At 45.0% G+C, this 25,440-nt stretch overlaps 1 protein-coding gene across 1 annotated transcript in view; it reads right to left on the minus strand.

The window, feature by feature from the left end:
* The window catches only part of PHF12 (PHD finger protein 12), a 370,276-nt gene that overhangs the window by 234,201 nt on the left and 110,635 nt on the right, over positions 1-25,440 (minus strand). Inside the window, exons 3-4 of the mRNA XM_069226214.1 lie at positions 24,485-24,557; positions 21,271-21,658 (exon numbers count right to left, since the gene is read on the minus strand). Of these exons, the coding sequence (XP_069082315.1) occupies positions 21,271-21,658; positions 24,485-24,557 (461 nt within the window). The remainder of the gene's footprint in view (positions 1-21,270; positions 21,659-24,484; positions 24,558-25,440) is intronic.

Below are 25,440 nucleotides of genomic sequence, written 5' to 3' on the forward strand. Positions count from 1 at the left end.
CAATGTCCCAGTAAAATGCCAAAATTGTGTTGAAAAATGTGGTTTTCTGATTCAAGTCTGCCTGTTCCTGAAAGCTGGGAAGATGGTGATTTTAGCACCGCAAACCCTTTGTTGATGCCATTTTCAGGGATAAAGCCACAAGCCTTCTTCTGCAGACCTTTTTTTCATTTTATTTTTTTATTAAATTTTTGCTGCGTTTTGGCCAATTGCTTGGTCTCCTACAGGGGAAACCACAAACTCTGGGTACCTCTAGAATCCCTAGGATGTTGAAGAAAAAAAAAAGGACGCAAATTTGGCGTGGGCAGCTCATGTGGGCAAAAAGTTATGAAGGCCTCAGCGCAAAATGCCACAAATAGCCAAAAAAAAAGGCCTGCACCTGAGAGGGAAAAGGCCTGGCAGCTAAAGGGTTAAAAGAGTATTTCTATTTTCCAATAGTAAAAATGATATCTTTGATTTCTGGATCTATCGCACTTCTTGCATTGGATAAGGGAAACGGACCACCATTTAACAGTGTTGAATTCAACACACATGTATGTTTCATAGGAAAATAACACCTTTTTGGTCACAGGTAAATGGAACAAGGGACAGATTGATGGCTGCTGTCAAGCAACCTGTACAAAAAGCAAAACGGACTCAAGTATCCATCAATCAAGTTCTGTGTCAGGTCTTAAGGGATTACAGAAATATAACACACAGATCAACAAGCAAATGTTAATGAGAGTAGGAAAAAGGGGGAAGATATAGCAATGTCATGCAATGCAATATTAGTGGACTGCAGGCTGTAATGAAATCAGACAGAATGTTAGGTTTAGAATAGGTTGTAAGAGTTCAGTTGAGAAACTTCAGAGAATAAAGACAAAGGTGTATGCTGCCTGAAACTTAAAAGGAATAATAGTTAAGAATAAAACCTTAGTCTGACCAGAGTTCGTTCTTACATCCTTGTCACACATGGTATTTTCACAAATTCTTGTGAGACAGGTAAGCTATAAACCCACCTCCTGTGCTGGAAATATCAGTTATGATAAACATTCTATACACTCCTATGAGTTATAGGAAAGAGAGCAACAGGAAAGTATAGTATTAGAGTCATCCATGATGCAAGCCTATGCTGCAAAGATAAAGTGCTTTAACTAGTCCAATTGAGAGTCTGGTGAAGGAACAAGAGGAGCAGCAGGGTGTACCAAGATAAAATAAAAATCCAAGCTTCACAATTTTATGTCAGGACCGGAGGCTCAGACTATGCTTTCTTCCTTCACTTTATTTTAATATTTTATACAGCAGCCATTTTTAAAGTGGAACAGCAAACTACCATTACCGGCAAACATTCAGAATGAGAAACCTGAACGTCCATTCAGGTAACACTTCCCCAACAAAGTCCTTCCACTACTTTACACCTCCCTCTTTCTTCGCTGCTTGCCAACGTGATGCCTGCATTGGTCAGTAATTTAGCCCGCTGAGGTTTGGTGGGGAAACGTCCCAGGCCTACCCCAGTGATCTGAAGTGGTGTCTCTCCATTGGGCATTAGAACCCTTTAATCTGTGCAGCCTCACCCACACTAACACATTACTGCTGGACCCCAGCACCATAGTTCGCCTCGTATATCTATACGTTTCACCATATGGCCCTCAAGGAGAAGGGAACCCTTTGCCATTGATCCTGTGGGTTGATGAGTTTCATAAGGTGGTAGACGCCTCCATTTATACAGTGGCTGAGGTTGCATTAGCCACCATGGAAGAACGCCCTGCTAGGCAGACTGTGCAAGAGCGCTCGATTCCTCAGGTCCGAAATTACGCCATTGGGTCCCCTGGTCCCACCATTTCCCCTCTAGCTGCCCAGGATGTAATTGATCATCTCACAACAGATCAAGGGAAACAGGGGTGAACCTTTATGCGCTTCAAGCAGGAGATGCACAGGGTCCCAACACCACTCGCTACCTGAGCCCCCATGGCACCTTCAATACCCGGTTCCCGGGGCAATCCTTACAATGACGATTCCCAAGGGGATTCGGATGACAATGCAGGCCCCACAAGGCCCTCTCTTGACCCGCTCAAGTCTACGGGTCAGCCATCCTTCACAGATGCGGATATTCTGGACCCAGACAGTATACTACTCCCCAGGTCATCTGCATTGGCTCCTGCAGACAAGGTGCCAGATATGCAGTGGGACCCCTTCATAAACCTTTAGAAGGAAGAAGAAGAAGAAAAAAATATATATATAAATAAATAAAAAGAGTCATGCACTCACCTGAGGGCGTAGTGCCCTTAGGATGGTCATTTGCCTAGCAAAATTTGTGCAGGGCCCCAAGAAATGTGTTGATAGATTCTGGAGGTCCTGCCAGGATAAGCTGTTAGTCACTACAGTCCCCTCACCAAAATTTTAGACATGGCAGAAGAAGAACGGTCTCAAAGCTGGGGCAGTGGCATAAGGAGGCCTCTTTGGGGACCTCTTCATGAAAGAATTGGGTAGGTTCGTGGCAACCTCCACATTGCTCGACAAGGCCCAGTCGTCAATGAAGCAAATTATTACCTCTAAGGGTTTCCAAGAGCCTGCCTGGGGCAGGGGCAGCTTGACTCGCCGCTTCGTCTCGCAATTCCCCAACATGGGACGAAGCTCAAAGTGCAGCAGTTGGCAAGACCATTCTCGCATCTCCACCTATCCCACACAAGGTCAGCGGTTCTGTGGCAAAAGTGCCTTCAATGAACAAGCCTCTCGGACTGCCAACAATGAGTGTTCGCCCTTCTTTTCAGCGAAAAGTAGGGGATCGACTGGTGAATTTTTTCCAACTTGTTTGTACGTAGCTTCCGATGTATGGGTCCTGCAGACGGTCCAGGGGTTCAAAATGGAATTCTTTGGGGTTACCAGGCAGAAGTCCTGTCCGTTTCCTATGCAATTCTCCCTCTAAGATGGAATGCTAATAGACGCGGAGGTCGAGGCTCTCTTGGACAAAGGAGTCATCTGTCCACCAACTCTGCAACCCCATGGGTTCATCAGCAACCTGTTTCCGGTAGATTAGGCAGACTGGGGGAGCGGCCCATCATCAACCTTTGGCAGTTCAATGAGTGCCTAGTTTAATGTCCCTTTGAAAATAGAGGGTATTCATCTTCTACGAGACGTCTTGAGGCCTTGCGACTGGATGCTGCGCCTGGGATCTAAAGGATGCCTATCTGATGATTCCATACCTTCCCCCCTCAAAGAGTGTTCCCCCAATTCTCGTGGTGTCAAAAGACCTTCGAGTTCTCCACCCTGTTGTCAGTCCTGTGGTGTTTCATAAAGGTTCTTAGACCGGTGGTGGAATACGAGCTGAGGACGACGCCGTCCAAACAATGTACATCGCATCGCCAACTGGCTCGCTTGGGAGGCCTTCTCTTGTCCTCCATCTATGCAATCTTTCCGGGCTCACTACGTTATCGAGCACTGCAATATCTCAAGGCATTTCATATTCAGAGAGGCCTCACCTACTCCCAATCGGTTCCCCTGTCAGACAATGCAAGGGAGGAGATTGGCTGGTGACATGGAGGCTTGGAACGGAAGGGCAAACTCTGTTTCCGTTTTGGACATGGTCAATAAGTCAGACCCCGAGCAGGCCAGGCTATGGCGTGAGGTGAGGGGTATTCTCCATAGGAGGCACATGGTCTCCACAAGAACAGAGGTTACATATCAACAAATTAGAGCACCTGACAGGGTCTTTCGCAGTCTGGTGTTCAACTAAAAACAGGGTCCAGTCCTGTGTCCTCCTGAAGTTGGACTATATGTTGGTACTGAGATATATGAACCACTTTGGGGCACTCGTTCAAAGATCTGTCCGATCTAGTGAATAATTTCTCACAACATTGCAGGGACCAGCACATATTGGTAAAGCCGAAGTAGCTTCCAGACCAGGTGAACCAGTTAGCAGATTAGCACTCCCGTTACTTCCACAACTCGAGCCTGTGGAAACCTGCAGATGTTTGCCGCTATCTTGGACACATGGGGCCTGTTCTCGGTCAATATGTTTGCCTCCCATCTGGATCACCAGGTGGACCGGTTCTTGGAGGCCAGATCCACTAGTAGCAGCGACCAATGCTTTCATACAAAACTGGAGCTCAGAGAAACGGGATGTGTTTCCCCAGTTCTCAATGATCACCAGTGTTTCAGTCTAGGTCAGGGGAAAACAGGTGAAGGTAGTATTCAGATCTCCTATTTAGAGGTACAGGGCTCGAAAAATCACAGAAAGTTTACTAGACCTGCAGGTCCAGTAACTTAAATAATCTATTCGACCTAACTGTAATGTACTTGAATCATAAATGGGTCTCAAATTGTGTGATCCTAGGGAAATAGTTTACAGAGTCGCCTTTTTCTTAATTCTCACATATGATTGCACCTTCAAATATGGGAGCTCAGCATTTCTGCAGTACAAAAAAAACAAAATTATTTTGTTTGATTAAGTAGACTAAAGTTTGCTGCATGCATCACAAGAATCTAGCCCACATACCCATGAGGTCTAGCCCACATAAGATAGGACTTCTTTGAGTTTACTAACAACATTTCCATCAGGGCAGGAGTGTTTCTCGGTTTGTTTAAACACTCAATTTTAATAAATATATTACTAAACCATGATGTGGTAACATTGTCATCTGCACAACTGTAACTTTCCAAGAAATGTCCAAAAACCTTTCCGCTAGTTTGCAGCTTTACTAATAAAACTATATAATGTATTAACAATCTGTGAAAATTGGGTTTCAGAAAACATATCCTTTGCATATCAACATGTAAAGTGCTCAGATTTGTTTTCATCCTATTAAAACATTTTTTCATCACACAGAAATATAAAAAAGGGTTTTCACAAATACTGAAATATATTTTGAAATGTTTGTACAGTTGACATTTAAATGTTGTGTTTTAGGAAAAACCTGACACCCTATATCCTTTTATTTTACATTCTAAGCAGCAGGTCACACAATTCACCTTACAAAATGTGGAACTCTGCAGTCTGAAGGAAAATTAATTTTATGAAAAAGTGACTTTTGACCTTTGTCTGTGAACACAGAGCAAATTTTACATAAGAGTAAGATTTAAAGGCATCATTTATTGCCCCTCCACTTTTCAACTGAACAGAACACCTGTTCAGTGTCAACTCTCCAGAAGGGACAAGTAAACATTAAAAATAGCTTGACCTGATCAAATAGGACTCCCCAATGTGAGGTATCAAGTTTGGTTCTCAGTTCTGATGGAACTTTCTTGGGATTCTCCAATCCCTCTCCCCTGTTTCCGAATCTTGCTGAACCCAGACTTGTCTTCCCACCGGATGGTGTTGAAGGGCTCCTTACCCCTGATGGCATGAATTACAGACGACTCAGCCTTTCAAGACAAGATATGGACCTCCTGTCCAAGCTATGGGCAGACAGTGCGGTCAAAAGCTACAAATTGGCCTAGTTACGATGGCCATGGTTGTGTGTGCAGGGTTTCGATCCCATGGGTGCTGATGTAGTTCAGGTGCTTAATTTCTTGGCCAGCACTGCATCTCAGGGTCTGGCTTACTGCTCCGTTAATACTTTTCGTTCTGCAATTTGTGCAGGACATATCCCTGTGGATGGGTCCCCCATCAGGGAACACCCATTTGTTCACTGAGTTCTCTGGGACATTAACCAGATGCTCAACCTTTTTCTCCTGTGGCAACCAGATAGATTCCTCTCCAGAAAGGAGCTGTCTGGAAAATTGGCAATGCTCCTTTGCCTGGTATCATGCCGGAGTTTGTGCCCTGGATATTTCAGGTAGTCTTTTCTCCAGACGGGGTTACCTTCACTGTCAGCAGACATAAATCCAATGCCAGGGTTCTTACATAGCCTGCTTTTCGAGACACCTAAATTGTGTGTGCTACGGTTCCTCAAGGCCTAGGAGGAAATGACGGACGAGTTGCAACATCCGGGTGAACGGCTACTTCTCATAGCTTTTTCGGAAACCGCATATGGCAGTGAAATCTACTATTGCCCATTGTGCTCAATGGATCATGCAGGAAGCGGGCATCGACTCTAAGGTGTTTGGAGCACACTTGGCAAACGGGGAGATGGCTACAAAGGCAATTTGCCTGGGAGCCCGTTAGGAGGAAATCATGAATAGGGGCAGATTGGTCCTCAGATTCCACCTTCAAGAGATTCTTCTTTAATGCTGGTGGTGGATGTGGCTCATTTGGTGGTGAGCAAGCTTTAAACTAGCATAATCCGGGTGTCTGGTTCTGACATAGAACAAAGAATTTCCTAGCCTAAATTCTTGTCCTTAATAGAATTGAAGTCGAGGATTAACCCACACGGCGAGGTTCAACCTCAATTATCCCGTGACTAGTAAGTACATGTTTAAAAAATTGTTTCTGGAATGGTCATTAAGTATCCAAAAGAAACTTTAATTTATGATGATGCTGAGTAACTGAATTCACTGATATGATTATGCTGGCCAAGTTACAGTCTTGTATTTTTATTTCTTAGGATCTGATGGGTCTAAACAAATTGGTTGAAGACTGCACAATGCCATATCTCGGGCGAAGGAGGGAGCTTAAAGTAGTGGAAGGACTTTGTTGGGGCTGGTGTTACCCGATTGGACGTTCAGATTTTCTCATTCCTAAGAGTTGCTTGGAATGGTAGTTTGCAGTTCCACTTTTAAAATGTCTGCTGTACAAAATTAAATGAAGCAAGGGAAGAAAGCATAATCCTAGCCTTCATGTCCTTAATAGAACTGAACTTTCCGTTACAACAGCTAGGACATTTTTCATTATTGGAGAGAGCTTACAGAGCTTTAAAATAGCCAGCCAGAGTGAATGATGGAAAATCTCCGTGCAATTTCTGTGCCTTTCCACCTAGTTACAAGGAGTGTAAGCACTTCAAAGCCAGTGGGGTTGTGCCAGGCTGACAGCAATATCCAAGGTCTAAACACTACCCCCAAGGGAGAGTGGTACTATCAAAGGAATATAAATGAGCTTTTAACTCCAAAGTGGTTGTGTTTCTTATTTCCTTGGGTTAACTATATTGGAAAGAGTTAATTCAAGATTTTGTCCCTGTACCCAGCTATATGCAATCATTCAACCAATGTCTCCTCCATATCCATTTGAACATTTTCTCTTCCTGATTTTTATTAGAACCAACACATTCACTGACATTACACCCACAGTGGCAACAGCTCTTCAATTGTTAGCACAAAAATAATGTGTGACTCAATTACAACTGAGTGGCTCATAATTGAATGCTCATGAATAAAAATATCAGGGGTGTGGAATTTAAACTACTCGTCTATGGGACAGGTTGTTTCATAAATCTACTTGTCCTTTAAAAAAATCTACTTGTCCATTTGGTGCAATGTAGTGCAGCGACAAATTATTGCAGCAATCTCATTATGTAAGAGCTCTGATAATAGCCTCTCTAATTATGCCAGGGCGAATACTATAGTAGGGCTTGAATACTAGCAATTTCAAGCCCTACTATAGCAATTTCCTTATTTTGCCACCTTTCTGCAGATCTACATACTGGGGCTGGAGGAAGCAGTAAGCAATAGTTCCAGGGCTGAATGCTTTTGAGTCTGTGAAATCTAATATCTTGCATGTTTTAAGGATTTTCACCAGCTCTTCACTAATCTTTTCCCATGCCGACAGAGGTTGGGAACTTACTCCTGCCTGACAAGACATTCTTCCAGGGTTGGGGGGGTGGGGTGCGTGAACGTAGTGGAAGCTGGTCAACACGACTGGTCCAACCACATAATGGCTTCTCTGAACCTAGGCATGTTTGGTATCAAACATGTTGGAATCATGCAACTACACAGATTCCAATGCTAGTTGTATGATCTCCTGTACTCTGAGAGTTCCCTACAGGATCCCCCAATTCTGCCTATGCAGTCTTACAGAGTCTGGCTGCCAGCTTACGCTGCTGCCGGCTCCAGATACAGTTATGCCCTCCTGCTGGTGAGCCTGGCTCAGGCAAAACAAAGGATTTCCTGCAAGGGAGAGGTATGACCACCTCCTCCTGTGTATTAGGTGTCTAAGGGCTGGAGTAGGTTGGCCTCTGAGCGCCACCAGACTGTTTTGAAGGGCACATTCGCATAATCCAGTTTGCACCAGTTCAGGAACCCTCGGTTCCCGCTCTGGAGCAAAACTGCAAAAAGGACAGTGGAGTTACCACCCCATGTACAGCTCCTCTCCTAGGGAGGTGCACAGAGCTCTGTCAGGTGGCCGGTTGATTCTGCCATCTTGGAAACAAGAGGGGCGGAGGCCCCTGGGAGCATCTGACTGGTTAAGCTAGGTTGATGTCCCAAACCCCTTCTGATAGGTCACTTCAGGGAGTGACCAACCCCCTTTTAGGGTTACTTAAGGGATCCCCCTACAGTGGGTCCTCAGATTCGTCAAGCAAGACTTTACAAGGAACTCTCTGCAAGACATTTTCTGCTCCTGGCCTCTGGAACCGCTGCTGGTCTGCTTTGGAACCACAACAAGTCTGCTTCTGGTAGGAAGGCTCCCACTGCAACATTGTTTCTCTGGATCCTGCAAGGGTTCTGTAACATCCAAGGCTGTGCATCCTCCAGGGTCACAAGGACTCTGTTTGCACCTGGAAGCCCGAAGGAATCTCTCTTGGAGTAAAAAAATAAAATAAAAAATAACTCCCCTTCATCCGCAGGCACCTCAAGACTGTCGACCGGCTGGTGGGGTCTGCTGTCTGTAGGAAAGTACCATCTTGCCTGGCATGTTACCCCCATTTTTCACTGTATATATGTTGTTTTAGTTGTATGTGTCACTGGGACCCTGGTAACCCAGGGCCCCAGTGCTCATAAGTGTGCCTGAATGTGTTACCTGTGTAGTGACTAACTGTCTCACTGAGGCTCTGCTAATCAGAACCTCAGTGGTTATGCTCTCTCATTTCTTTCCAAATTGTCACTAACAGGCTAGTGACCATTTTTACCAATTTACATTGGCTTACTGGAACACCCTTATAATTCCCTAGTATATGGTACTGAGGTACTCAGGGTATTGGGGTTCCAGGAGATCCCTATGGGCTGCAGCATTTCTTTTGCCACCCATAGGGAGCTCTGACAATTCTTACACAGGCCTGCCACTGCAGCCTGAGTGAAATAACGTCCACGTTATTTCACAGCCATTTTACACTGCACTTAAGTAACTTATAAGTCACCTATATGTCTAACCTTTACCTGGTAAAGGTTAGGTGCAAAGTTACTTAGTGTGAGGGCACCCTGGCACTAGCCAAGGTGCCCCCACATTGTTCAGAGCCAATTCCCTGAACTTTGTGAGTGCGGGGACACCATTACACGCGTGCACTACATATAGGTCACTACCTATATGTAGCTTCACAATGGTAACTCCGAATATGGCCATGTAACATGTCTATGATCATGGAATTGCCCCCTCTATGCCATCCTGGCATAGTTGGCACAATCCCATGATCCCAGTGGTCTGTAGCACAGACCCTGGTACTGCCAAACTGCCCTTCCTGGGGTTTCACTGCAGCTGCTGCCAACCCCTCAGACAGGCATCTGCCCTCCTGGGGTCCAGCCACGCCTGGCCCAGGATGGCAGAACAAAGAACTTCCTCTGAGAGAGGGTGTTACACCCTCTCCCTTTGGAAAATGGTGTGAAGGCAGGGGAGGAGTAGCCTCCCCCAGCCTCTGGAAATGCTTTGTTGGGCACAGATGTGCCCAATTCTGCATAAGCCAGTCTACACCGGTTCAGGGGACCCCTTAGCCCTGCTCTGGCGCAAAACTGGACAAAGGAAAGGGGAGTGACCACTCCCCTGACCTGCACCTCCCCTGGGAGGTGTCCAGAGCTCCTCCAGTGTGCTCCAGACCTCTGCCATCTTGGAAACAGAGGTGCTGCTGGCACACTGGACTGCTCTGAGTGGCCAGTGCCACCAGGTGACGTCAGAGACTCCTTGTGATAGGCTCCTTCAGGTGTTGCTAGCCTATCCTCTCTCCTAGGTAGCCAAACCCTCTTTTCTGGCTATTTAGGGTCTCTGTCTCTGGGGAAACTTCAGATAACGAATGCAAGAGCTCATCCGAGTTCCTCTGCATCTCTCTCTTCACCTTCTGATAAGGAATCGACTGCTGACCGCGCTGGAAGCCTGCAAACCTGCAACATAGTAGCAAAGACGACTACTGCAACTCTGTAACGCTGATCCTGCCGCCTTCTCGACTGTTTTCCTGCTTGTGCATGCTGTGGGGGTAGTCTGCCTCCTCTCTGCACCAGAAGCTCCGAAGAAATCTCCCGTGGGTCGACGGAATCTTCCCCCTGCAACCGCAGGCACCAAAAAGCTGCATTACCGGTCCCTTGGGTCTCCTCTCAGCACGACGAGCGAGGTCCCTCGAATCCAGCGACTCTGTCCAAGTGACCCCCACAGTCCAGTGACTCTTCAGCCCAAGTTTGGTGGAGGTAAGTCCTTGCCTCACCTCGCTGGGCTGCATTGCTGGGAACCGCGACTTTGCAGCTACTCCGGCCCCTGTGCACTTCCGGCGGAAATCCTTTGTGCACAGCCAAGCCTGGGTCCACGGCACTCTAACCTGCATTGCACGACTTTCTAAGTTGGTCTCCGGCGACGTGGGACTCCTTTGTGCAACTTCGGCGAGCACCGTTTCACGCATCCTCGTAGTGCCTGTTTCTGGCACTTCTCCGGGCGCTACATGCTTCAGAGAGGGCTCCTTGTCTTGCTCGACGTCCCCTCTCTCTGCTGGTCCAATTTGCGACCTCTTGGTCCCTCCTGGGCCTCAGCAGCATCCAAAAACGCTAACCGCACGATTTGCAGCTAGCAAGGCTTGTTGGCGTTCTTTCGGCGGGAAAACACTTCTGCACGACTCTCCACGGCGAGAGGGATCTGTCCACCAAAGGGGAAGTCTCTAGCCCTTTTCGTTCCTGCAGAAACCTCAGCTTCTTCTGTCCAGTAGAAGCTTCTTTGCACCCGCAGCTGGCATTTCCTGGGCATCTGCCCATCTCCGACTTGCTTGTGACTTTTGGACTTGGTCCCCTTGTTCCACAGGTACCCTAGATTGGAAATCCACAGTTGTTGCATTGCTGGTTTGTGTCTTTCCTGCATTATTCCTCTAACACGACTTCTTTGTCCTTAGGGGAACTTTAGTGCACTTTGCACTCACTTTTCAGGGTCTTGGGGAGGGTTATTTTTCTAACTCTCACTATTTTCTAATAGTCCCAGCGACCCTCTACAAGGTCACATAGGTTTGGGGTCCATTCGTGGTTCGCATTCCACTTTTGGAGTGTATGGTTTGTGTTGCCCCTATCCCTATGTTTCCCCATTGCATCCTATTGTAACTATACATTGTTTGCACTGTTTTCTAAGACTATACTGCATATTTTTGCTATTGTGTATATTTCCTATCCTCTCACTGAGGGTACACTCTAAGATACTTTGGCATATTGTCATAAAAATAAAGTACCTTTATTTTTAGTATAACTGTGTATTGTGTTTTCTTATGATATTGTGCATATGACACTAAGTGGTTCTGTAGTAGCTTCACACGTCTCCTAGTTCAGCCTAAGCTGCTCTGCTAAGCTACCATTATCTATCAGCCTAAGCTGCTAGACACCCTATACACTAATAAGGGATAACTGGGCCTGGTGCAAGGTGCAAGTACCCCTTGGTACTCACTACAAGCCAGTCCAGCCTCCTACACTGTCCCACAGACATCTAAAGGCTCTGCATCACAGGTGGGGACTCTGTGGTCTCCTTTGGGTCCTGCTGGTCTTCTGACCAACTTGGGAGACTATGGGCCCCTGCTCCTGCCACTCCTGCAAAATGGGACTTCTGTTTTTTTTCGTGCTGCTGAGGCCTCCTTGTGACTCCCTGTGTGTCACTCATAGGGGCTCCAGTGACTTCTGACGGCCTTCCGGCATGATGAGTGCTAGCCCTGAACACCCCCGCCCCCAAAGGGTAAAGTCTCCTGGACCTTGCTGGTCCCCAAAACTCTGCAAATACATTTTCAGCTCCTGCTTGCATTTGCCAGTGCCTGTTGGTGACCTGACTGGTCACTAACCCTACTGGAATCCAATGACGTTGAGGGACAGCTCAAAGGTGACTCCTGGGATCTTCTGCAGCATGATTGTGAGCAGAGTCAAAGATGACAAACCAGCGCCTTGTGACTGATGGACAAACTGCTATCGATAGTGAAGGGCCTCCAGAGTAAGGCTGTATTGACATCTATTTAATTGGCTGGAAAGTGTCATCCGGTGTTCACCGCCAAGAGGCATATCTCATACACTGTGCTACACTTCAGGTCTGAAGGACGTGGATTGTAACCACCCCTGCCTCCTAAGAGGCACCACAGTACCCCCCGTTTTCAGAAATCCAGTTATACCATATACCATATATGAGGCTCCATCAATCATAGCTGCAGAGCTGCTTCTTCCTCCCAAAGGATGGCAAGAACGTCTCATGTAGTAAATATAGGTATAGGACAATGTACGCCCATGTCTAAATATAACAGCTATGGCCATAAGATTAGTGGCCTTTGTAATTGTGACTGCTAGACTAGAGACAAGATTCCTGAAATGTTCTATCTTTCTAACTTCTCAATTTAGTGGTGGTGTGCAAGAGGATGAAGGATTTCTGTAACTACACTGTGTAGCCTGCATCACAATTGAATAGGCTTTCGGCTGGCTAAGACAAGTTGCTGTATTGTCAGGGACTCTATTTTTTGTTAAATCTGAGCAACAATGTGGAAAAAAGGGGTTTGCATAATTTTAATACCTGCTTGCCAGATGTCATCAATTACTGGAAATTCACTGACCAATGTACATGGTACTTTGTTCAAGAAGTCATAAAGAAAACATTCTGTTTCAGTGACCATCACTAAAAACTGAATCACTTAGCGGAGGCTATACAGTCATCCCATTGTTTAGCCCTAGGCTTCTCCAAGAGCTTACCGTTTTTCCCTTGCTCATTATCACACTGGAGGCATCCATTTCCACCTTTGAAATGTCGGACAGTGGAGAGAAAGGTTGCACTGGTGGTAAAAGTCAGATGGAGGCAGCGGAAGTGGTGAGGGTTGAGGTGAAGAATATTGTGGAACCCATGCACAATAATCCTGCATCAATGCCAATCATTGAAGCAGACCATCGGAGTGATCGTAGCACTTGTCATGATGCCTATCAAAATCGGGGTGCCCATACTCCCAAAGATATTGTTGTTTCTTCTCATATTTGCAGCTGACCTCTGGCTGGTCTTATCGATAGTTAACATCGTGCTGACATTTGACATGGGGCTGAGGGCAGCTGGTGGCAGGCCCAAAGGGTCTTTCCTCTGGCACCTTACCCTCCGTTTCATCTTCACCAAGTAATGTGCCTTCAAGTAACAGCAAAGTCTCTTCCGGCAGCAAAGATTTCTTTGCTGGAACAAGAAGAAAGGATACAGTTTTTCTTTTTTGTGTTGATGACATCAGGCTAGTGACAGGTGTGTTTGATTGTGATTTCATCGTCAATGGGGCAGGAGTAGTCCCAGTGCCATCATTGGTATGGTCATAAGTGGGTAAGCCTTCGTCTGCAATGAGCAGGCGTCATCTAGGAGTCAATATTTTTAACCTTCATCAGTGGCCCAAACAGGTGAGATGGGAAAGGGAGGGTGAGTGGTCGACGAAGCAGTTGAAGGGAATCATTGAAGACATTTCCAAAGGCTAGATGTAAAAATACTTGAGGAACTGTAAGCAGACATTTTCACCAAAACATTTGATGAGAAAGATCTCTGAGCAGTGCTCCGTTAGGACTCCCTTCCACAGGATATTCTGTAAAAAACGGAACTATAGAAGCCTCTTGGGGAGTGAAGGTCAATGCACTTTCACCTCACTGGCTGAATTTTGGGTCTTTCCTAATGAAGTGGCAGGGTTGCTTAGGTAAACTGTTTTGATGTCTAAAGGAATTTTCTTTGAGCAGATGAGGAATTTTTACCGTGGGACTTGCAGCTTAACGATACAGAAGGATTCAAGTCTGTGAATCTATGAAAGATCCAATGCTAGAGAATGCGTATTAAGGACTCCGTCGTTGCTGCCATCACACCATCTGAAAAAGATCCAAGTCTGATGGAAGTCGTTGACCAAGGGTTAAGCATTCACTTTAATATTCTTCCCAAGCACATTCATTGATTCACTAGAACAGAACGGTCTTTGATCCACTGAGTGACCTATACCCCATGAATTACCACAGAAGCTACATGCACTCAGTGGACATAACCAGTTGAATTACCTTTAGTAGCTATGATTTTATTGCTCCTCATGATTAGGTTCACCCCATGCCCACACTGCTTTAAAAGTATACAGACTATACCAACAAGAAAATAGGGTGTGTTGCCATCATACACAAACCCTTCCAATTACAGCAACTCTTACAAAGTATGTATATAACCAAAAAAGTATGCTTTTGTCCCATTGCACCACTTCTCTAAGAACATCTTCCCACTTCCTCAATGCAATATTCCACCTCTTCTGTACCTCAAACGTAACAACAACTGGGTGAAAGAGTTTAAAACTAATCCTTCCTCCCATTTCCTGATGCCAACGTTTTCCTGGCTCCTCCACATACTGTAGTGTGATAAAAGGTGCTAGACAACATCTTGTAACATAGGTGAGATACTTTAATTTACAACTGCTAGTCCGAATCTGCTGCTAGGACATCATGATAGACCGGTCTTTCACAATGTGACCCCACCCCCTTTCAATTATGTATACTGACTAATCTAGAATTGAAAGAACACGATTGCCCAGAGGATTCTTGATGCTGCTGCTACTGTGTAAAGCTAAGTTGACAAAACCTTAATTTAGTGTTTCAAAAACCTTTCCTCAAAACCTCAGGTAAGACTTCACACTAGTATGTAACCTACAATCTGAAGTAAAAATTAAAAACCAAATTAAACCACAGTTTGACAAACCAAGTGCTTTCTGCAAATGCACCAAACACCAGGCTTAATATGAACCACAAACACACATTAGCACAAAACGAAAACTCATCAACAGTATGGACAGGAGCAACAAAAAAAAACGAGGTGCAAGTCAGTTAGTAACATCCTTGCTCAAAGTTGTCATTGCTCAGCCAAATTAGCCTACTACTCAACCAAATTGAACAGTGCACTGTTCCAGTGGTTCAATGCTCCAACCACCATCCATTAAATATTATACTCAAATCTCTTATCATGAAGTTCTTTAAGGACTTCTAGTTGCAGATTCCTTACCTTAAAATAGATACCAAGCAATAGTGTCACCGGAGGTGGGTCTGTGAACAAAGATCATGCTAAGAAGTCCTGTAGGACCGAACGGCCAAAGTAGCCGTCCCTGCGAACCGGACTGTCCAGGCATTAGTGTTTAGTGAACATGTGCAGAGATGCCCATGTTGCTGCCTGGCAGATGTCCAGGACTGGAACTCTGCGTGCTAATACATTGCTTGCGGCAGTTGCTCTGGTAGAGGGAGCAGGCAAACCCTCTGGGAGCGGCTTCTTAGCCCAAGCGTAGCATATTTTGATGCAGAGAACAACTCATCTAGAAATGGTCCTTTTCTGCACCGCCCATTCTTTCTTCGCACTCACATAACCAACAAAGAGCTGATTGTCCACCCGGAAGTCTTTGGTATGATTAAGGTAAAACGCCAACGCTCATTTTGGATCCAGACAGTGGAGTCTCTCCTCTTCATGAGAAGGATGTGTGGGCAAGGTGATGGATTGGCCTACATGTAAGGGTGTGACCACTTTAGGTAAGAAAGAGGCCTTGGTACGAAGCACTACTTCCTCAGGATGGACAGAGATGAAGGGTGGCTTCGAAGAAAGAGCTTGCAGCTCGCTCACTGTACGTGCAGAGATGATGGCTACAAGAAAGGCTGTTTTTAAAGCGAGAAGCCGCAGTGGACAATTATGAAGGGGATCAAAAAGGATGAGGAAAGTGAGTAACAACTTCAAATCCCACTGGGGCATTATGAACGGGGTAGGCGGAGACGTGTGGGTAATGGGAGATTTAAACAAGGAGGGTTGATCTGGTAGTCTGAAGGAAGCAGAGATCGGAGACAGATAACCTCTAAGGGTGCCCAAAGCAGAGCCCTACTGGGCAAGAAAGAATACAAACAAAAGAACTTCAGACAGAGGTGCAGAAAGGGGATCAACAGACTTGTTGGTATACTGCGCCACAAATTTGTTCCAATGACAGGCATATACCGTTTTGGTGGAGGGACGCCTGGTTGCCAAGATAACAGGCAGAAGGTCAAAAGCGGTCATCTGCCACCGCTCAATCGCCACACAAGAAGGCAGAGACTGGACAGGTTCGGGTGGAGAACCGTCCCCTGCTGCTGCAACAGAAGATCCTTCCGAAGAGACAGTCTAAGTGGAGGATCGCTGGCCATACTCAGAAGCTCAGGATACCATACTCTTCGTGCCCAGTCTGGAGCTACAAGTATTACTTGGGTCTGGTGGTTCTTGATAACTCTGGGCAAAAGTGGTATTGGCGGAAAGGTGTATAGGAGGCCGGAGTTCCACTCAAGAACAAAAGCGTTGTCGAGGGTGTGCCGCCTTGGAAAACTCCAGTGTGCAAAACAGCTGACATTGCAGGCTCTCTGTGGAGGCAAACAGATCTAAACAAGGCTCTCTCCACTCTCCTCCCATCTCCTTGTGATTGACCATGCATTGACAGCTATGTTAGTCTGCTCTGGCGTTCAGGGAGCCAGCCAGATGTTGAACCAACAGGGATATGCCTGGACGTTCCAGCTACGTCCAGAGGCACAGAGCCTCTTGTCAAAGCGTCCACAACCACACCCCACTTGTTGCAGTACCACATGGCGGTGGTGCTGACAGTGAACACCTGCACCCCTTTCCCTCAGATAGGCAAGAAATGCTTTCAATGCAAGTATGATCGCCCTGAGCTCCAGAAGACTGATGTGGAGCCTGGACTCTGCCGAAGACCAGACACATCTCATCTCCGCCTCTTCCATGTGGCTGCCCCATCCCAGGAATGACGCATCTGTCACTACAGTCAGATCTGGTTGGGGAAGTGGGGGGAGGGTTGATCTGCCTTTGACCAAATCGTAGTCTGAAAGCCATCACTGCAGATTTTGCACAGTTCCCTCCGAGATCTGGACCATGTTGGAGAGATTACCCTGATCCCATTGGAACTTCAGGTCCCACTGCACAGTCCGTATAGGTCATCTGGCCCAGCAGCCTCAGACTGACTCTCACCGAAACCCAGGACAGAGGCTGAAACATGGGTATCATAGCCTGAATATCCTGGACTCGCTGCTCAGCAGGATGGGCCCGAAACTGCACTGTGCCCAGAACAGCTCTGATGAAAGGGAGCATCTGAGAGGGAGTCAGGTGTGACTTCGGCAGGTTTATAGTAAATTAAAGCGAATGCAGGTTCGCCATAGTCTGGTGGTGACAGACAGCCTTGGGCGAGCCTGCCTTCAACAGCCAGTCGTCGTGGTAGGGAGAAGACCTGCGCAGATGAGCTGCAACCACCTCCATCACTTTTGTGACCACCAAAGGGGAGTACGGTAAACTCAAAGTGCTCATGACCTTCTACAAACCGCAAGTAACGTCTGTTGGCAGATAGGACGAGAATGTGAAAGTAAGCATCCTGCAAGTCCAACGCTACCATCCAGTCTCCAGGGCAGAAAGGCCCTGAGCCACAGTGTGCATTTTGAACTTCTCCTTTCTGAGGAAGGGACTGGAGGTCTAGGATAGGCTGGAGGCCCTTGTCCTTCTTGTGCACCAGAAAGCAGGGGCAATAACAACCACAACCTACTTCTGGCACAGGGACACTATGGATCCCTTGGCCAAGAGAGCCGCAAATTCCTTGTACAGAAGTCACATTGGATCCAGCGGCCATGCCGAGGCTGGGCAGCATGCGTGGCACGGTGGCTGGAGGACAAGGAACGCGGTTGGGCACCCCTTCCGTAGCCAGAAAAGGAGCGAAAAGCAGGCTGAAGTGGATAAGGAGCAGTTGCGAGGCCAAGGGACCGAGCCGTAGCCTGGGACTCCTTAAATTGCTTGAGCGCTGACCCCGATGTGTCTCAGAAGAGAGGTGCCATTGAAGGGTATGTCTATAAATGATTTCGGGACATCTCTCAAAAAGCCAGATGTCCTCAACAAAGCGTGGCCCCCCAAGGCCACCGTCGACGCAACAGAGTTGTCGTGTCCAGCCCATAAAGTATCACTGTCACCTGAAACAGCTTTTGTTACACTACAGAAATAACATATTCAGACATTGCTTCAGGTAGAAAAATTCTCTATAATCTGGTTTCCTCTAGACAATCAGCTAGCTACTCATTTCTTCGGGTGGTTCCAAACCAGAGCTGTCTGCTTGCAGTGTCTGCCACATCTAAAACAGACGTCAAAACATGTATTGCCAATAGTTCTGCCTTCCTGTATATGCGCACTTTTCTTTTCCTGCTCTGAGAGGTCCTACATGAGTTCTTCCATCTCCTCATTTCTGGTGGAAATATCTCTGAAGCAGTGCATTATGATTTGAGATCCACAATTCTGTGGCAGCTGATGTGTCCATTTTTCTATCATGTCCACCTGCTTGCTCTCCTTGACGGGTGGAGGTGCAATTGCTGCAAGAGCACCGACTCTTTTACAGGCCGTGACAACGATGACGCAGTCCACTACTGCATTCCCTTAGATATAAGCTTGATCCTTTGATGAATGCTTATATTTTTCTCAATTTTTGGCTTTGCTGGCTTAGCCGTTAATAGTTCCTTAAAGACCTTGTGTCCCTGGACTACCACAATGAATAGCATTGAAAGGAACAGATTTTTTTTTTTGTTAAGGGCAAGTGTGTCTCCAGGAGAAAGCATGCTTACGTCTGCACCTTCACCAACTCTACGCCACGCGCACCCGTTGCTTTCCTAATGAGACGAGTATACATAGCCGCATCATCTGGGGGTGAGGGCCTCAAAGGACTTGGCTCAGTGACCTTTTTGGAGGAGTCTGTGTCCATGTCCTGCAACACCTCCTCTGTCGTTTTGACACTGAGGTATTGGACTTTGTACTGGCCCTACCCTTTGTCACCTTCTTAGTCGGAGAAGGCCTCTTCCTCCTCCTGGGGCTTGGATGTCAAAGGTGGCTCCAGTTCAGTGGGCTTCTCTGCTTGTAACTTTACTTCATGATTTTTCTTCAAAATTTGGCAATCCCGCAAGGAGTTGCTTTTGCTTTTCTACTTTGAGGGACTTTTGTTTGGAGTTGAGCATTAATCGCTGTCGAGACCTCTTTTTGACAGCTCTTCTCCTTACTGTGCTCTCAATGGTCTTTTGGGCATGAGGCTAGTTCAGAAGGTTTTTTTAATCTTCAACCAGTGGGGAGATCTTTAGGTTTATGTTTTACTTCGATTGCCAATGGCTTTAATGCGAAGGTACTCTTTGAGGGCCTAAAGTCCAGCTGGGGCCTGGTGTTACCTTCTGTTTTTTTCCTGCTTGGTGTCCTTTGCTATTCTTCTGAGCATACCCTACTGTTCAGCCTCCTCAATGTCAGAGCTCTCCCCTTGGATTCTCTGTGTCTCCCCTCATCACTGGACAACCCCAGGTCCTTCAACAACGCGGACTAGGGTCGTGATAGAATTGTGTGCCCACGTTATTTTTTTTCTCAGCACTTCAAGGTCCTGGGTTGAAATTCAGAGATGGTGTTGCAGCCCTCTGTGCGGTGATCCCTCAGCAAATAAAGATTGCACACACTCATTTTCAGAGAGCTTATGGTGGTATTTGGAGGCAAACTCTAAAAGGTGTATAGCTCCCCTATCTTTCCCCTACACTTCTCTCATTTGTCAGAGGGAAGCAAGCTATATAGCGGATAGTCCCCAATGTAGGAATTCTGTCGTTTTAGCTAGCTTTGGTGAGTGAAGGCCAAGTTAAATGGTTTCTCCGACGGAAGAGCTCTGGTGAATGGCATTCAGCATAATGGTTTCCCACCTGAAAAGCTTCACTGTTAGAAGGAGCTCATACCAAATGAGCTCTCACATAGAGTGCTGAAGTGTACCAGAGTGATGTAAGGAGGATGGACACAGCTCAACTCGGGGCAAATCCCAAAGAACTCACCAACTAGCCCATACCTTTAACTGAGCACAGTGGGTATTGCAGAAAATTCTGAAATATGAGTAATCCTGTAACCGTCGGGCTGCACGGGTGCTTGTCAGGCTTCAGTCCCACTAAAGAGAGTGAGCTAGATTAAAAAGCCACCCACAGCCTGGATCAAAAAATCTGTACTCCGATGCGCGCAAGTGGAGGAAAGCTTCTAGAACAACCCTGAAATGGTTAGCTGATTGGATCCTTCCAATCCATCAAGAAAAGGGCGAGTTAAAGAATCTTTCAGAAACCACACTTGTACATTATAACAAATAAATAGGTCAAAATAACACCCTTTTAATTGGCATACCCAGGCATCTGGGAAGGAGTGGCAACACATATACTTCCTATTTGTCTTCAATCTTTCACCCCCAAGGGAGAAACGAGGGCAACAACCTTTTAACTGAACTTTGAGTAATGTACTTGTGATTCTGCAGCCCAACCATTGCATATTACTAACCAGATAGCCTGTCACGGGATGCTTAAATGGTTGCATCATCCTATACAAAGACCCGCCATCGCCAAAACCAGTGTATCTCTAAAGATAAAACAAGAATAAACAATTCATGGCATCACACCACTAACATGACACGGGCTGAAACTCGACACCTCTTGGACAAAGGTACAGACTAGCTACAGAACTGACTCCCTAATATTACGTTTAAAAGTGAAACAAACACTCATAGTCTTGCCATGCTTATAAAGAATAAGCAAGGAGGAAAATCCCTTAAGGATAGAGACCTTACTTCCCTGGAAGGCCATTAGAAAATCGCTGACGGTGCAACCCAAACACATTCTATTCATAAAAGACATTCAGACAACCATTTCACATAGCAATATGAAAACTAAGCACGTCACAGCACTATTCAGACCACCACTCCTCAACCACCCTCCCTTTGGAGTCCAGAGGACTAACGTCTTCATTAGCACCCAACATCAACTAAGAACAAAACACACACCAATAAATCCATACTTGAATAAGTGCCACCCCGCAAAAAAAACAGGAAAAAAAAAAGATTGCCTTTTTCTAGCAAGTGCTCTAATGAATGTGTAGCTCTAAAGTGAGGCAGTTTGCAGTAAAACACATCACATGGAGGCACTGGGACATATGTCAGCGCTGCATAGACACAGCTGGGGCACGGTTTTGGCACATTTAAACCCTTTGGGGATAATGCCAACCAGCTTACCTGTATATAGATGGCCTCTAGCTAACAGTCTCACCTGGAAGTGCTGTGGTGCAGGTCAGGTCATTTGGGAGCTGAAACTGGGTGGGGTTCCGTTCCATTGCAGCAGCAATGAGCAGTTCAAACGGTCGCTTCAGCTGTGGAGTCCCAAAATCTGAGTCAAGCACTGAAGTTTCATCGTCCACATCGATTAAGTCCTCATCAACATCATTCTGTTCAGAGTTTTGGGTTTCAGTGCTAGCGCTGGAGGTTGGTGTGCCAGGCCGGCTTCCTCTGCGTTCCAAAATCCTGGCCTGGGTAAAAGCCCGGATGCTGCCAGACATGCGATCGCAGTAATCCATATCGCTGGTTGGTGAGGCGGTTCTCCTTCCAGGCCTGTCCATCAACCCATTGACATGGCCAAGTTCCCTCTTTCGCTCTCGCTTCTGCTCAACAGACAAAAAAGAACATATTACAAATACCCCCACGTGCACAGCTCTATTATAAACAATGCAGCCGTCCATTACAAATAAAACAGAAGGGCTTAAAAGCATGTAAACATTTTGTGCCATTTTGTTAACAAACCATAACTAGTCAACATCTGCTTCAGAACATCACCAAAATATACAAGCGTATACTATTTAAAACGGTGAAAATCATTTAAAGGTAAAGTATGGCTTATGATGGCAATATTCCAGTTTCTATCATGCAATTTAGCTCTTAAAAACGTAATAGTTTCTGCTGCCTAAGCGTAAGCCGTCAAAGAGGTCATGGAGGGGTGCTTGTATTTATTTTGGGACTCCATTCAAACAAATGTTTGTACACACGATCTCAGTGAAGAAGCATTACAAAGAAAAAAAAAATTCAGTGCAATAGCAAAAAAATAATGGATGGGGAAAGGACCAAGTGCTCGCACCAAAAAGAATGCACACGATTTCTTATAGTTGAGGTGCTTAGGAACCCTTTGATGGGAAATCATGAGACCTATGCAATCCGGATAGTTTTCAATGTGTAGAAGATGCTGTGTATTGGAGATTTAAGTTGTAGATGACTGCTGTCACAAGATTTGCCAATGGCGAGGTACTACTTCTGAAAGAAATCTCGGATTAGGTTCTCTGTAGAGAAGGCTAGCATGTAGCCTTCTCTAATCTCCGGTGCTCTCCCTAAAAGCGCATCTATTTTACACCAAACCACAAAACAGGAATGCAGAGAATGGTCGGAGGCTACAGAAAACATTGGGAAAGTGAGGAGGTTTTTTCCCCCCAAAAAACTTGCACAGAATAACAATCAAGGTATCACAGGATTTCAGTGTAAGAAATCTAAATCTAGAATATGCAAAGGTATGGGGTCTATTTACAAAGCTGCTTACTCTAAAGCTTAATATTATTCACAGGTCCTACCAAAGGATTTTTTTTGCCACTGATTAGAAAGGGGCATGAAAGCTTAGCTACTTCTAAGTAGCGCGTTCTTGCCCCTAGCTGCAGACAAGGAGGGACTGTCACATTAAATTTTGTACTCCCAAATTGCTTATAAACGACTGATTAAGTTAACAAGAAGTTCGCATGCTTGGATCGGTGATCTAACACAAAGATGACAAGCTGAAAATTCCTAGAAAGCAACCAGTCCTTTAGGATGCTATTTAGGGGGCAGAGCTACGGCAAACTAAGGCTATTCCACAAAATTAGAACGCTCTCAGCACCAAATGTTTTTAAGTCCTACGAATTCCAAAACGTATCAGCAAGGTCTACTTTATACAAAATAAGCATTTTTCTTAGAGGCCTCGGCGGTCTCAAAAAGAGCTTTTGCTATTAACTAGCCAGACTTCACGCTGCTAGATGCAGCAGTCTTGGTATGGATATATAGTTAAGGTTAGCTGTTGCATCATACAAGTATCTTACTAATTCAAAGAAAAATGTACACCTACAAATTAAAGAGATCTAAGTTTTAAAATGTAAACATATAAACAATACAAGATGTTCATGGAGTTAAGAGTAGGACAAGAAGAGAAACTTATGTTTTTTACATCACTCGTCTTTGCTGCATTTTACCACCCTTGGAAAAATGCTATTTTAGCAACTTCCTCCTCTTGATGAATCTTTCCAAGTTCCAAGAAAGATCGTAACCTGAATGTCTGACTATTAATGTGGGCCTGGCGTATGCAAAAGTTTATGCTAGCTTTAAACTCAATATCTTTGAGTACTGTAGTAATCTCCACTTTTTCAGACAGGGAACGTCACAGCTCATAGAAACCAGAAGCAAATGGGCGGGGCAAGGACAAAAGACAGCAGAAGAACCCACTGGGGAGAAGGGACTGCAAGGGTACCACCCTAGGAGCAGGGACCGCATTAGGCCAAAAGGACATCATAGACGCTCAGAAGAAGGACACAACGGAACACAACACTGAATTTCTATCATTGTGAAATGAACACCATAAAAGTTACCTAAATCTACTTTACAGAGAAGAAATTAGATATACTGTATATGTGTGTGTGTGTGTGTGTGTGTGTGTGTGTGTGTGTGTGTATATATGTGTGTGTGTATATGTGTGTGTGTATATATATATATATATATATATATATATATATATATATATATATATATAGTGTTTTATCTTTAATACATATCCTTAGACTCTGAGATCAACAAAATTGTTAAAAATTCTTACATTTAGAGGCAGCTTGGCACCAGCTTATACTACTTTTTACCTTGTTCTGAGTCTACTAATAATGTAGAGGGAAATTACAAACCCTTCTGCATTAAGAAATATATTCTAGGTTAGCCATCAAAATAAGCCAATATTTAGGAAGCAAACCATGCTGCATGGCTAATTTTTCGAAGACATAAGGATTACTTTTTACCAGCACTGGCAAGCCTTGAGCTGCTGCTGGTTGCCAAAAGCATACTGTTAAACCTTTGTGCCAAGCACAAAATAAAAAATAATCAATTATATTGTAGCTAGGTAAACTTAACAGAGGGACTGATTAGATTGCTTATGCCAATCAGGCTATTTTAACAGCCTTTCCTACAAATTACCAGAAGTAATTTTGTGGACTGTTTCAAGGACAAGAAGCATGCTGCTGAATTCTAACCCTATTTGCCAGGAATTAGAATATTACTGCAAATACCAGAATGGACTAAACTGCTGGTAATGATACAACGTGATATCGGTAATAGCCTTCATAACGTTTGTGTAAATATCAGTGTTTTAATTTTTAAGATGACACCTTTGAAAGAGCCTCTGAGAGTACTGTATTAAAGAAAGAAATTAATACCTTTCTGCGTATCGTACATCGATGACACATCCACTCTCCTGAAGGAAGCATTTCCTCGCTCAATGGTGGGTTACTGTTGAGAGGAAAAGCAAAAGGTTATATTTTCAGCAAAATTAACAGAAAACCAACAATGTTAAATTATATTCCCACAAATATATTATCTTTATACTGACTGCATGCATTCAAGGTTACCACACACAGTGGAGTAACCATTGAAGAACCAGATTATTTGAACTAGGTTGTAATTTTGCTAATCAATCACCTTTTATTAGAGGCATTCGTTAATATGGCTTACTTTTATTAACTCTTTATAGAGCACTCAACACAGCTTGACACATTGTTTTAAATAGCGTTGCGGACGTAAAGAGTTACATACTTGGGAAAGGTACTGACTATTAACGATAGTTTGCCTTCAAATCGATGGCCCGGAAGAAACTTTTGAATTTTCGGTACATTTCTGAATTTCCTTACCTAGGTTTAAAGCAGAAGGTTCTACAAAGAACAGATCTGAACTTGTAGGGTTTTTACAACCAGAACAATAAGCAGGCTTAATGGGTTTCTGTAGCTCAATGACATTTAAGTCAGGACTATTGTGTTCTAAAACAGGCTTGCAGTATAGACTATTTGCTGACTTAACATTTCCTTTTTTGCATTCAAACGCTGTGCATGAGAGGAGCCAGTGATAGGCCCACAACAAAAAGCAGACCAAATTGTACTTCTTTTTTTGTAGCTAATAAATTTGTAATCAGATTGTTGTTTTTTCTAACTTACACTAACAAGACTGAGGGGGGAAATTTCAATACTCTGGTACACGAAATGTCAGTGTGGCAGCTGAAGGTATAGCTTCGAGGGTTGTATGGTTTGTCATCATGGAAGGAATCTAGAAGTAAGCTTCTGTGTGCATTTTCGAACAATATTTGTCTGAATAGCCTGCAGAGTGATACAGAAGCAGAGAA

The sequence above is a fragment of the Pleurodeles waltl genome, chromosome 3_1, assembly GCF_031143425.1.
Source record: "Pleurodeles waltl isolate 20211129_DDA chromosome 3_1, aPleWal1.hap1.20221129, whole genome shotgun sequence".
NCBI classification, from domain to species: domain Eukaryota; kingdom Metazoa; phylum Chordata; class Amphibia; order Caudata; family Salamandridae; genus Pleurodeles; species Pleurodeles waltl.